This window comes from Megascapheus bottae, chromosome 31, assembly GCF_031878675.1.
Source record: "Megascapheus bottae isolate mThoBot1 chromosome 31, mThoBot2.hap1, whole genome shotgun sequence".
Classification (NCBI taxonomy): domain Eukaryota; kingdom Metazoa; phylum Chordata; class Mammalia; order Rodentia; family Geomyidae; genus Megascapheus; species Megascapheus bottae.
In genome coordinates, this window is record NC_143539.1 from 1,149,352 (window position 1) to 1,163,427 (window position 14,076).

The window sequence follows — 14,076 nt, forward strand, 5'->3', positions numbered from 1 at the left end:
GAAGATAACAAGAGGGAGCTGGGGAGGAGGAAGGGAAGCTGCTGCAGAATCCAGGAACAGGTCTGCCCAGGGCGGCAGTGCCCGGAGTCTTGCAGAGCCCGACTGCCCGGTGTGCAGCTGGAATCTCAGCGTGGACTGATCATCTCCCCCCTGGCACTGGGCCTTGAGCTCAAGGCCCAGGCCTGGCTTCTCTCTCTCTCTCAAGGTAGGCCCTCCACCACCCGAGCCACAGCGGCCAGCGGGAGGTAAGAGGCAGGGGGCTGGCTTTGAACCCCTCTCCTCAGACCTCAGCCTCAGGGCGGGCAGAGACGTGTTTGAAATAGAGTTTATTGAAGTTTCTGTCGGTATTTACATATGATACACGGTAAATAACAGAGCCAGGCCCCCCACCGCCCCGCCCCTCCCAGCCTCGTTAAAAATCGCTGCGTGAAGACAGGTTAACTGCGGCGCCCCCCAGATGCAAACTAAAAGCCCCGCCCGCCCCCCCCCCCCCCGTCCTGGTTCCGTGTCCCTCGCCCACCGCGCCCTCCCCTCTCCCCCCATCTGTCCAAGGGGGGCCGGGCCTTCAGAGGCCAGGGTCGGGGGCTCTGAGGTGCGGAGAAGGTCATCAATGAGGAGGAGTGCCAGAAAATGGAAGACAGAAGTTTGGGGGGGCCTTGACCCCCGCTACTGCCCCTCCCTCCCCCGACGGGGCCTCGAGGGGGGAGAGGCGGGCACAGGCGTGGAGATGGCCTTGGGGTCCCCGTCCTGGTCTGGTGTGTGGGTTGGGGTGCACCTGGGGGCCTCGGATGAGAGATGGAAGAGAGTGGGAGGGGGAGGAGGAGGAGGAGGAAGAGGGGAGGGAAAGGAGGAGGAGGAGGAGGAGGAGGAGGAAGAACAAGCCTGGGGAGCGTGGAGCCTAAGAAGACAGGTCACATTCCAGGGGAGGAAAAGGCCTAGCCAGAGAGAGAGAGAAGGGGATGGGGAGGAGCCGGGCTGATCCCATCCCCGGACCCCGCCCCTCGCCCCCTGCGCCGCCCCGGGGACCGGAGGCGGGGAGCAGAGCGGAGAAGGCGACCGGCATTCCGTTCCGGGAGGCTGCCGGCCCCACTCTCCGGCCTCAGTCCCGAGGTGAGGGGTGGGGGCGGGGCTGGGAGGGGAGGGGCGAGTTACGGGAAGGGGCGGGGCCACGGGAGCGGGCGTGGACACGGCGGGGAGGGGCCATCTGGAAGGGGGCGGGACCCAGGAGGGAGCGGAGGTGGGCGAGGGGCGGGGCCTCTAAAGGACGAGAACGCGGGAAGGGGCGTGGCCAGCCGCGCGGAGGGGCGTGGCCTGGGCGTGTCCGCGGGACCCCCGCCCCGCCCCCGCCGGGTCTCAGCAGGGCGAGGTGGAGATGTGCAGGTGGTCGGGGTACTTGATGGCCGGCGGGTAGTTCTGGGTCATCTGGATGGACACGTCGCTGGAGATGTCCGAGGGGCTGCGGCCGCGGCGCCAGGCCTCGGGCTGCAGGAACTGGCCCGAGTAGTCGGAGCAGTCGCTGAGGCGCGGGCGGTAGAAGGCGGGGTGCGGGCGGTACATCTCCTCCTCGGCATAGCGCTTGGTGAACAGGTACACCGACATCACGCCGGCCCCCTGCGGCGGGGCAGCGTCAGAGCCCGCCCAGAGGACCGGGGACCCCGCCGAGGGGACCCGAGCTCCCCTTCACGGGGCCGGGGCGCCCTGTCTCAGCACCCCCGCGTTGGACCTCCCCAGGGTCTCCCTCCAGGACCCCAGGAGCGGGACAGCCGCCCCCCCTCGGGACCTCCCTTCCCTCCCAATCCGTAGCCCAACCCTCAGCCTGCTCCGGTGGCGCCGGCCCCCTCCCCAGCCGCGGCCCCGCCTCCGGCCGAGGCCCCGCCCAGCGCCCCCCTCCACTGAGGCCCCGCCCCTAACCCCGCCCCAGCCGAAGCCCCGCCCAGCGCTCCCCCTTCCGCCGAGGCCCCGCCCCCGGCCGAGACCCTGCCCAGCAACCCCGCCCCGACCGAAGTCCCGCCCAGCGCCCCCTCCCCAGCCGCGGCCCCGCCCCCTCTGCCGAGGCCCCACCCCTGGCCGAGCGGCCCCGCCCCCTCCGCCGAGGCCCCGCCCAGCGCTCCCCCCCTCCGCCGAGGCCCCGCCGCGTCACCTCTTTGAGCAGGAAGGAGGAGGCGGCGAAGGCGAAGGACCACCCGTAGCGGTAGTGGAAGTACTGCTCGGAGCTGCTGGGCCTGTTCATGACCTCGTCGTTGATGCTGGAGATGTAGAGAACCAAGCCCACCACGAGGGAGAGGCCTGGGCGGGGCGGAGGGGTCAGCACGCGCACGCGCACTCACGCGCCTGCCCTCCTCCTCCCCCCGGCCCGCGTCCTGTCCGGGGCCCTCGGCCTCAGCCTCCAGTGGCTGGGAGGACAGGGTGGGCCTCGGGCTGGGAGCGGAGCCCAGAGATGAACCAGCACCCTCCCCCTCAGGTGGGCTCCAGATCTGCCATTCGCCAGGCAGCGGGAGGAGGCCCGCGTGGTGGAGCCTCCACCCTGAGCGAGGAATCCAGAGGACAGGACCTGCATCTGCTCAAGTCCGGGACCCCAAAACCAAACAGGCCAGAACCAATGGGGAAAACTCCTTGGCTGTTTGGGTGTCACATAAATTCCTGTTATCTAAATCTATGCTAGGTAGACGGGTAAATGGATGTATGGATGGATGGATAGATAGATAGGTAGATAGATAGGTAGATAGATAGATAGATAGATAGGCATGTGGCTTAGTGGTAGAATGATTACCTAGCATGCATGAAGCCTCAGTACCACATACTCAGCAGAAGTAGTGCTAGGGCTCAAATGGTGGAGTGCTGGCCTTGAGCAAAAGAAGCTTAGAGACAGTACCCAAGCCCTGAGTTCGAGCCCCAGGACTGACATACATACATACATACATACATACATACATACATACATACATACATATATACATACGTGTATATACATAATTTTCCAGCTGAAAATATGTTTTCTGTTTGTTTAAGAAGCAACAGTCCTGGTCGGGAGTTTGGCCTCGTGGTTGAGTGCTTGCCTGGCATGCACAAAGACCTGGGTTTAATTCCTCAGTGCCACATACATAGAAAAAGCCAAAAGTGATGCTGTGGTTCAAGTGGTAGAGCTCTAGCCTTGAGAAAGCCCAAGGACAGTACCCAGGCCTTGAGTTCAAGTCCAGGACTGGCAAAAAAAAAAAAAAAAAAGCGTCCTGCTAGATGCCAGGCTGGCCTTGAAGTCTGTGAGCCTCCTTCCTCGGCCTCTGAGGACTCTACTGATTTCCTAAAGACAAGAGCAAGCAAGTTTGCTTGTACATGTAGGCAGAACAACCAAAGAAAAAAAATCACGTGGCAACCCTACCAGCAATGTTGGAAGCAGGCAGCAGGGTCCTGAGTTCAAACCCCAGTACTGCCAAAGGAACACAAAAGAAGAAAGAGTTTCCTTTGCTGTGAAGAAACCTGGCTGGGGCCGCCAGATGCGGCTAAGAACACTGATGGAGGTTAAGAGGGTAGACAGTCCATGGGGAGACGGAGGGACCCCTGCACCCCACCAAACCAGCCCCAGCTTTCTTCCTCGAGTGCCCCACTGGGCTGTGTAACCCTCATCCACTGGTCAGGTCACCGTGGGACTCTCTGCAGAACACCCAGCCACACGCTTCAAACACAGAGAACATCAAACTACAGCCGAGATGGAAGCGGAGCACACAGGACGCCCCCGCCCACTGCGCAAATGAGGACAGCCAGTGACTCGGACTCCGGAGCAGAATGGCCTGGCCAGGACAGAGCAGATGCTGAGAAGCCAAGAGGCTGGGCCTGGGGCTCCTGCCTGTCATCCACCCACTCAGGAGGTGAGACCCAGAGGACCTTCAAAGCTGGCCACACCCGACATCCAGGCTACAAAGGGCGCCCTCCCCAGCTCAGACACAAACACAACACCTGGTCAAGGAGCATGAAGGACTGGAAGCATGGCTCGAAGGGTAGAACACCTGCATACCAACCACAAGGCCCTGAGTTCAAATCCAGTACTGCAAAAAAAAAAAAAAAAGAAACCAACCCAAAACCTGAGAGGCAATAGGCAATATGTCCTCATAGGTAGGTGTGTGTGTGTGTGTGTGTGTGTGTGTGTGTGTGTGCGTGTGTGTGTTCTACATATGTGTGAAAACTATGTGCTGGTTAGAGGATACAATGAGGTGGAACAAAAAATGAAAACCTAAGCTGTGCACTGGTGGCTCAGGCCTGTAATTCTGGCCAATTCAGGAGGCTGGATCTGAGTATTGTGGTTCAAAACCAGCCTGGCCAGTAAAGTCCATGAGACTCTTATCTCCAAGTAACCACCAGAAAACTGGAAGTGGTGCTGTGGCTCAAATGGTAGAGTGATAGCCTTGAGCTGAAGAGCTCAGGGACAGCGCCCAGGCCCAGAGTTCAAGCCCCATGACCACCACTACCAACAACAACAAAAACAAAGGAGGCTGAAAAAACAAGAAAAGGGGGAGGGGAGGAGGGCAGGGAAGAAGGAGAGGGAGGAGGAGGGGAAGAAGTTAGAAGAGGAGGGGACAAGTCCATCCTCCCTCCTTTCCTTCCTTCCTGCCGGTCTGTCTTTCTTTCCAAGAACTCTTGTCAGCTGAGAAGGCTGGCTCACACCTGTCATCCCAGCTACTCAGGAGGCAGAAATCTGAGGACTGCAGTTTGAAGCCAGCCAAGGGAAAAATAGTCCCCAATTAACCACTCAAAACCTAGAAGTGCGGCTGTGGCTCAAGGTGGAAAAGCACTAGCTAGACCAAAAGAGCTCAGGGACAGGGTGCCGCTCCACTGTCAAAACTAGGACTGGCACGCGTGCACACACGCACGCGTGCGCGCGCGCGCACACACGCACACGCACACACACACACACACACACAATAAAATAAAAGAGGAGGGGGCCAGTCCGACATAAAGAGGGCCTTGGGTCCTGGGGACTCAGCGGCATGTAGGGTTTAGATACCGATTGTTCAGGAAACCGAAGGGGAGAATGGAGCCATGAGTGGATATTGTAGAGGACATCAGGAAATGTCGCCCGCTTTGTTTGGGTTTGATGGGGACACAGCGGCGGCTGGAGTAAACACAGGAGTAGTTTTAAGTCACAGACATACGGAAATACTTGTGGACGCCACGCGCTGGTGTCGGAGGCTGGCCTTAAAATAAGGCAGGGATGCTGGGAGAGGGGCCGGGGCAACGCGCCACTAAAAACAGATTCTCCATATGTTGGTGATTGTGGGAGCCAGGCAGGGCGCACGGGTGTTCCTTGCATTATTCCTTCTATGTTTCCACACTGAAATGTATTTTAAAAGTCCATGTGGTAAAGAGACATTGCGACAGAAGGAATCTGGACCAAAAGAGACTCAGTTACAAAATGTCACGCTTGAGCCTGGGTTGAATTTTGGCTCTCGGAAGAAACCTAAAAAAGACATTCCTCTCTCCCTCCCCCCGTCTCTCTTTCTCTGCCTCTCTCTGTCTCTCTCCTCTCTCTCCCTCATTTCTTACTGTGTTGAGAATCAAGCCTGCAATCTCACACAAACTAGGCAAAGTTCATCCACGAAACTACATCCTCATGCCTTAAAAAAAGAAAAATTAGTCTTGGGCTGAAGCGTGGCCTAGTGGTAGAGTGCTTGCCTAGCATGCATGAAGCCCTGGGTTTGAGTCCTTGGTAGCACATACATAGAAGAAGCCAGAAGTGGTGCTGTGGCTCAAGTGGTAGAGCGCTAGCCTTGAGAAAGTCCAAGGACAGTGCTCAGGCCCTGAGTTCAAGCCCAGGACTGGCAACAAAACAAAACAATACAAAACAAAAAAACCAAAACCAGCCAATCCTCCCCCTTGCCCCTGGTTGGGTCTCCCTGCCATCTTTGTTTCTCCCTTCCCCACCTGGCTTGAGTGGCGCTGGCCCCTGGCATTCCTGGGGCTCTGGATGTCAGCACTAGCCCAGCTTCTACCCCCCTACGCCGAAGCTGGACACACATCAGACCCCAGCTGACTGGATGCTAGGCCGCCCAGGGCTCTGCAGAAATCTGATCTTTGCAGTCCACTTGAGACTCCTTCTCTTCTCAAAGCAAACCCCTCTCTGGGCGGCACTCGTGAACACTGGCCATGTCTAGCATTCTCAAAATTCCTACACAGGGGAATCAAGTGCCCAAGAAGGGCCAGCGGGGGTGGGGGGAGGGCACCTCGATTCCTGGGCCCCTCATCTGCCAGAGATGGCCGGGGTAAAGGGCCCGGGTTTCCCGCCGTGGTTGTAACCACCCAGCCTCCTCCACAGGCGGGGTCAGGGCAGGATTCCGGCTGGACAGAATACATGTTCTTAACCAGGAAGAGACTAGGGTTCTTCCTAGCAAGTCATTCACTTTCATTCATGGCCATTTCACAAGATTTTCCAAAGAATAAATAGCTTTTCTTTTCTTCCCCCCTCCCCTTATTTCCTATCTCTGAAAGCCAACTGGAGTTTCTTCAGCTCCCTCTCAGATGACAGAGGGCAAGAGCCGCCCACAGCCCAAGCAGAATGGAAATCAACCTGGCTTTCCAACAACAGCATTTCAGGACCACGGACAGCTCAACTGACCCACCCCAGCCAGCGGGACTCAGAGAGTCTCAGGCCTATAATCCTAGCAGAGATGGGGGACTCACAGTTCAGACAAAAAGAAATTCTTGAGACTTCATCTCAACCATGGCCAGACACAGGCGCACATGCCTGCCATCCCAGCTACTGAGGAAGCACAAACAGGAGGACTGCAGTCCAGGCTGAGCCAGGGCATCAAGTGAGACCTGATCACAGAAGTAAGCAACACTTGGGCCAGGAGTTTGGCCTAATGGTAGAGTGCTTGCCTAGCATGCACCAAGACCCAGGTTCAAATCCCCCGTACCACCTACATAGAAAAAAAAAAAGTCAGAAGTGGTGCTGAGGCTCAAGTGGTAGAGCTCTATCTAACCTTGAGAAAGTTCAAGGACAGTGTTCCTGCCCCGAGCTCAAGCCCAGGACAAGAAGAAGAGGAAGAAAGAAGAAGAGAAGGAGGAAGAATGCAAAGGGGCTGAAGGAGCTGCTCAGGTGACAGGAATGGTAACTTTGCAAGCAGAAAGCCATGATTTCAGAACCCAGTACCACGGAAAGGGAGAGAAGGACAAAAAATGAAGAGATGACACCCACAGACTCATGTGCTTGAAGCTTGGTCCCAAAATTGGAGTGCCATTTGAGCGGAGAGTTTGGACACAGGACTCCCCTGAAGGACATGGATCTCTGGAATCTCCATCTCAACCGGACACACCTCCCTGACTCTCTGACTCTGCTCCCTGGCCCCCACGAGGCGAAGGAAGCCCAGACTTCCTGCACAGGTCCTTCAGGTTCATTGGGCACTGTGGGAAAGGCCCGTAAGTTACAGACGAAGACGAGAGTCTAAACTGCAGCACTGGGCGGCACGGTGGCTCACGCCAGTCATCCCAGCTACTCAGGAGGCTGAGATCTGAGGATCAAGGTTCAAAGCCAGCCTGGGCACAAAAGGACCTGAGATTCTTATCTCCAATTAACCTCTAGAAAATGGGAAGTGGGGCTTGGCTCAAGGATGGGGCGGGAGCTTTGAGCTGAAGAGCTCAGGGACAGCGCCCAGGCCACGTTCAAGCCCCATGACCCACAAAATAAACAAACATAAAATCAAACTGCAGCACAGGGGCTGCACACGTAGGCAGGTCAGCAGGATTCTAAGCACTTGAGCTACAACCTGGAGCCCACCCCCCCCCCCCACACAGCCCACAGCTATTTTTCCCTCAATCCCAGCTTGAGCTCAGGGCCTGAGCACTGTCCTTGGGCTTTCTCAAGGCTACAGCTCTACCACTTGAGCCTCAGCACCACTTACAGCTTTTTTCTACGTATGTGGTACCAAGGAATCAAACCTGGGTCTTTCTGCATGCTAGGAGAGCACTCTACCACTAGGCCAAAGTCCTGGCCCCCAACACACAGCCCTTCCTTCCTTCCTTCTTTCCTTCCTTCCTTCCTTCCTTCCTTCCTTCCTTCCTTCCTTTCTTCCTTCCTTCCTTCCTTCCTCTCTCTCCCTTCCTTCCTTTCTCTCTTTTTTTTGCTTATCCTGGGACTTGAACTCAGGGCCTGGGCGCTGTCACTGAGCCTCTTTGTGCTCAAGGCCAGTACTCTACCACTTATGCTATGTCTGGCTTTTTCTGAGTAGTTTATTGGAGATAAAGAGTCTCCCAGGCTTTCCTGGTGTAGCTAGCTTTGAACCTCGATCCTCAGGTCTCAGGCTCCTGAATCAGGAGGCTCACAGCTACTGGCACCTAGCTCCTTTTGTTGCTAACAATGGTTATTAATAATATTAACATCAATATTACTGCTAATACGATCATTACTAACATTAACAGTAGCTGTAGAAAGAGGTAACAATTCCCCACGTCAGGTTACGATGACTCAGGAATACTGCCTGAGCTGGTTTCACATTCACAATCCTCTTGCCTCTACTTCTGCCGTAGCTGGAATTACAGGCGTGTGTTACTACGCCTGGCCCTAGTGCAGTGTTTTGAACACGTGACTTGGAATCAGAATACCCTCCCCTAGCTGGATGGCCTCTTCCACTCACTTCTCTTTCCATGAACTGCACACACTGGAACTGCTCTCGTGGCATGTGGGGTAGGTTCAATCAAAGTCCCTACGCTACCTACACTCTTGCCCCACTTTTCTCTGACTAGGCCACTATTTTTCCATGTGGAGGGAACATGATGAGAGAGACCTTACCGCTCTGACACCCTCAGATCACGACATCTTACATGTCTTATTTTAGCTCAGCGTCTGGCTCCACACGCCAGGATTCAGGTCTGCACAGAGGTTGTGCCCTGCTTTTCCTGGAAAGGTCTCCTCAGGGTAGGATGGAGGTCTGGGGGAGGCGAGCTGTGGAGTAAGAGGGCTGAGGAAGATTCTGCCCTCTCCTCACACAGCCAGCCGCAAGCAGGAAGCCCAGCACCAGCCACAGTGAGACCTCCAGTGGGTTGTTTTTGTTTTTAATTAAAAAACCCAAAAGAACCCAACTCAGCTGCCAGGACCTGGTCTGAGTTTGGTTATTTTCTCGCAAATTGATTGGAATTTGAGGTGCCTGTCAGGTGATTGGACGTCAGGTGGGCTGGCTGGGCAGCTGAAGTAATTGGAAGCTGCACGGACTGGAAAGAATTCTGGACTTGCATCTGGTACTGGTTCATACCCGTATCTTGAGTAGGTCTGTGAATGTCACTACCCGAACTTTAGCAGGTAAGTGCTAATAATAACTCCACAGTGAGATCACTGCCAAAGAGCTTTGCACGAAGAAAGGGTGAAGAAAGGGCTGAAAGCAGAATCTGAACTCCAGCTGGCTGCATCCACGGACAAGTGTTTTGGTGGAACCCCCAAAACAGGAGAGATGGAGGGACGGACAGATGGATGGGAACACAGATAAGCAAGGCACGTGTGGCTCATGCCTGTAATCCTAGCTATTCAGGAGGCTGAGATCTGAGGATTGAAGTTAGAAGTCAGGGCGGAGCCAGGCACCTGGCAGGGCGCAGCCTGGAGCCCGGCAGGGCAGAGCCTGGCTGGCTACCCCTGGGCGCCCGCCGTGGCCCGCCACGGTCAGGCCCTGGGCACAGAGAGGTCCTGCGACGGCCGCCCCACCCCGTGCGCCCCTGGGGCTCACCGGAGAGGATGAAGAAGATGCCAGAGACGAAGGCCAGGATGGTTCTCTGGGGACGGATGTGGCCGATGTTGCTGATGACGAAGGCCGTGAACACCAGGAACAGACTGACCATGGGGAAGGGCGTGGCCGTGCGCACCGTCTCTGCGGGGCAGAGGGGCGGGTGGGGCCGGAGGACACGCCTCCTGCCCGCTGGCCCCGCCCCTTTCCACCGGCTTTTCCTCGATTGACTCCACCCCTTCAGCGGGCCACGCCCTTTCACACTGGCCCCTCCCCTTCCTCATTAGCCCTCATTTCCCTTGACACGCCTCAACTTTCCCTGACTCCGCCCCTCTCGGCCACACCCCTGACTCGATCCTGTCCCTTCCCAAGGACTCTTCCCTGGCCACGCCCCCTCCGGTGGACTCCTACCTGGCCACGCCCCTTCCCAAGGACTCTTTCCCTGACCACGCCCATTCCGGTGGATTCCCACGCCCTGGCCCCGCCCCGTCCACTATGCGGCCCTCTCGCGTCCCCTCCTCCTCCTCCTCCTCCTCCTCCTCCTCCTCCTCCTCCTCCTCCTCCTCCTCCTCTGCAGGACCCCTGCCCTTCCTTCCGCCCAGGCCCTGCTCCGCTCCCCCTCACTCAGGATATTCTCCGTGTTCTCCGTCACCAAGTTGATCTCGGGCTCCAGGAAGTACTCGGAGGCCACGCAGCGTCCCTTCTCCCGGCCTGGCAGGGGGAAGGCGGGAGGCAGGGCTGGAAGGAGGCCCTCCTCCCCGGAGAGGGAGACCCGGGGTGGCCCCAAGACCCTGAGGGGGCCTCCCGGGCATGGAGGACGAGGATGGGCGCGCAGGCTCCAGGATTACCGTGGAACCCAAAGATGGGAGCGCAGGGCACGGACCCCCCCCCAGCCCGGGGCCCCCGAAGGGAGGGCCGGTGAGGGGGTCACCTGCAAAGAAGCAGACCCGCCAGAGGCCGGCGTGCAGCGCCATCTTGACCTCGGTGGTCTGGTTCTGCGGCGACACGGTCCCCTCCTCCATGTAGAGCCAGTAGTCCGTGCTGACGGCGACGCCCACGAGGAGCAGGCCGCAGGCCCCGAACACGCTGCTCAGCAAGGTGAGGGCGCGGCTGCTGCAGTGACTCATCCTGGGCGGCGGGGGGCGCCCTGCGGGGCCTGCGGGGCGGCCGGGGGTGAGGGCCCGGGAGGGGGGCAGCGCCCCGCGCCCCGGGCACGCAGCACCCTGACATCTGACCGCTGTGCCCCGAACTCCAGGCCGAGACACCGACGGGGGGGCGGGAAACCTTAGCTCTGCGCACCGTGCAGCGGCCCGGGCGCCGAGAGGCATCCCCAGCTGCAGGGTAAGATGTCTCACCGTAACCTTCAGATCAGATCCGGAGACTGAAATCTGGTATTCCCTTCTGGGTCCCCGCATAGGACGCTGACAAGAAACGGGAGTCCAGATTCTTGAACCCAGAACCAAGATCTGGTTCCTGGGGCCAAGACTCAACTTCCTCCCCCTGCCCTGCCAGCCATCACCTGGCACACGAGACCCCAGCAGTCTCCCTAACCTCCAGCCAGAGGCACACATGCGTCCCGGGCTCCTCACTGGAGAGTCCATCCTGTGTCCCCGTTCCAGCACCTAGCACTCAGCTTGGCCTCCCGAGCCAGGGTTAGATGCTGGGTCACTGCACTGCTTAACCAGCTGGGAAATTCTACTCGGAGCCAGCTGACTTAATTCCTGCCATAGAACCTTGACACCTTTCCTTCATGCACTGTCGCTAGTGCCTCAAAAAGTGGGTCACAAATCGAAGATCACTAACCCCACACCCTAGCCTTACAGGGCTGGCCTCAGACCTTCCTAAAACTCAGCAGAGTCCTCCAGGGCATCTTCTTTCTTTCTTTCTTTCTTTCTTTCTTTTTTTCTTTCTTTCTTCCTTCCTTCCTTCCTTCCTTCCTTCCTTCCTTCCTTCCTTCCATCCTTCCTTTCCGTCAGTCCTGGGACTTGAACTCAGGGCCTGGGCACTGTCCTTGGGCATTCTCAAGGCCTAGTGCTGTGCCCATTGAGCCAGAGCACCACTTGGGACTTTTTTTTCCCCTTATGTATGTGGTACTGAGGAATCGAACCCTGGTCTTCATGCATGCTAGGCAAGCACTCTAGTTCTAGGCCAAACTCCTGGCTCCTCCATGGAATCTTAAACTCTTCGACCTTAACCTTGATCCCAATACACACTTCGAACACCAGGATCTCCACTCAGGACCTTCCAACGCTTGTTCTACGCTTTGACCTTGATTCAGTATGCCAGCCTGAGATCACAGCCCACACCTACAGCCCAGACTCGCCCTGGGGACCCAGACAGGCCCTGGAACCCGAGCCGGGTCCCAGAACACTGGAAACCAGAGCACTGGGGTCACTGTGCTCTTGAACAGCAACCCCAGAATATCAACTCCCTGAGTGGGGGCCACCGACCACAGCGATCCACCACGAGAGGAAACAAAGGGGCCTCGGCCTGGGAAGTGGAACTTGGGGTGCTGAACTCTTCCTGATCTCAGCACCCTGTGCCACAGGGCTCCCAGATCCCCCCACCCCCAAGCTCGGGACCCCAGCTTCCCATGCTGTGACTTCCAGTCACCGAACTTCCTCGACCTCCCACAAACAACCAGGACCCCCCCCCATACCGGGGCCCTAGATGGGAAACTCCCCTGCTCCCCTCACAGCTGTAGCCACCGGGCTTTGTGTTAGTGCCCGGCAACCCAAGAGGCGGGGCTGGGCCCCCCCCAGGCCCGGAGCCTCCCCAGGAGAACTGCCTGGGTCCTCGGCTGTCGTGCCTCGCTGGGACCCCAGTAACGGGGGACAGAGAACCCGAGCACCAGCCCGCCATGCACAAGGCCCTGGTTTAGATCAGGAGCTGGGACAATGACTCCATTATGGGTGCTGGTGGCCAGGAGGCCACGGTGGAGGAGCACGATCTGAAGGCACCCTGTGTGTGTGTGTGTGTGTGTGTGTGTGTGTGTGTGTGCACGCGTGTGTGTATGTGTGCAGGCGTGTGTGCACGCTCGCGTGTGTGTGTGTGTGAGTGCACGCGCGGGGGGGAGGGATGTCTGATCACCAATTGACCCGTTTTAATCTGAGAAGTGGAGCTGTGGCCGAGTGGTAGAAAGCCAAGCGAGAGCCCACGTCCCTGAGTTCAAGCAGCCCAGCGGTAATGATGATAATGATGACAATGGCGGCGAGGCCGCCGTTATCCTAGAGCGGGGAAGTTGGCGCCCTCCCCCGCCCCAGCGTTTCCCTCCAGAATGAATCGAGGCCGGGACGCCGGCGTCCCCCCCCCCTGTCTCCCCCCGTCCGCCCCCCGCCAGCCTCTCCCCCACCCCGCCTCCCGCAGGACTCCGGGCTCCGGACCCGCAGGACGCCGCCGCGCTCCCTCCCATCCCCCGCCGCGGCCGCCGGCGCCGCTTCCGGGGCTCCCGGCTCGGACTCGGGTGGGGTGGACGGCGGCCCCGGCCCGCGCCGTCCCGGCCCCCGTCGCCCCACTCTGCCGGGCTGCGGCCCCCTCGGGGACGCCTCCCCCCTTCCCCCCTCTCCCGGGGGTCCCCTCCAAACTCCCTGCCGCTTGTCACCGGGTGCTGACCCCGCGGCCGGCGCCCCCCCCCCAGCGCCCCCTGCACCTCCCCCGGCGGCCGTCGCCGGGACTCAGTTTCCCGCCCGGGCCCCTCGGACCCCGTCCTCCGGGACTCGCCGGGCCTGGGCGGCTCCCCGCCGGCCCCGGCCCGCCTCCCGCCCCGCCGGCCCCGGGACCCTGGCGGCGCGCCCGACCCCCCGGGCCTCCCGCCGCCGCCGCTCACCTCGCTCAGGGCTGGGCGCACGCTCCGGGCCGCGGGCCCCGCAGCCGCATGACCGGCCCCGCGGCTTCCCCCGGCCGCCGCCGCCGCCCCCGGGGTCGCCGCAGCCCGCGCCCCCCGCCCCCGGCCCGGAGCCCGGCGTCCCGGCCCCTCCCGGCCGCCCGCCCCCCACCCCCCGCGCCCGCGGCCTCACTCGGCGCTCCGAGCCAGCGGCAGGGGCCGGCGGCCGCTCATTGGCTGCGGCGGAGGAGGGGAGGGGCGGGAGGGGAGGACGGGGGGGGCGGGTCTGGAGGAGGGGGGAGGCCGGGAGGAAGAGCGGAGAGAGACGGAGCCCGAGAGGGGCAGAGGCTGGGGGGGGAGAGGGAGAGAGTAAAAGCGAGAGACAGCGGAGCGAGAGGGAGGGAGACAGAGTCACGCAGAGACCTTGAGGCTGTAGCTTCAGAGGCTGGCGGTCCCGAGAGGGGAGGAGACCGACAGACACACAGACAGGCCGGCAGGCAGACAGACAGACAGACAGACAGACACACAGACAGGTAGGCAGGCAGACAGACAGAC

At 59.6% G+C, this 14,076-nt stretch overlaps 1 protein-coding gene across 2 annotated transcripts; it reads right to left on the reverse strand.

Annotated features, from left to right (window-relative positions):
• Positions 1 to 1,302: 1,302 nt before the first annotated feature.
• On the reverse strand, positions 1,303 to 13,653 carry Cacng7 (calcium voltage-gated channel auxiliary subunit gamma 7). 2 transcript variants are annotated; one of them, XM_090321979.1, is made up of 6 exons: positions 13,525 to 13,653; positions 10,630 to 10,854; positions 10,323 to 10,409; positions 9,702 to 9,842; positions 2,141 to 2,286; positions 1,303 to 1,611 (listed from the first exon to the last, which is right to left on the reverse strand). In XM_090321979.1, exons 2-6 carry the CDS (start codon positions 10,823 to 10,825, stop codon positions 1,354 to 1,356), a joined length of 828 nt encoding a protein of 275 aa, XP_090178105.1. In that variant the 5' UTR covers positions 10,826 to 10,854; positions 13,525 to 13,653; the 3' UTR covers positions 1,303 to 1,353. The 2 variants fall into 2 exon arrangements, with proteins under 2 accessions (XP_090178105.1, XP_090178104.1); XM_090321978.1 differs by having other exon boundaries at positions 1,303 to 1,575; positions 13,525 to 13,603.
• Between the last annotated feature and the right edge of the window lie 423 nt (positions 13,654 to 14,076).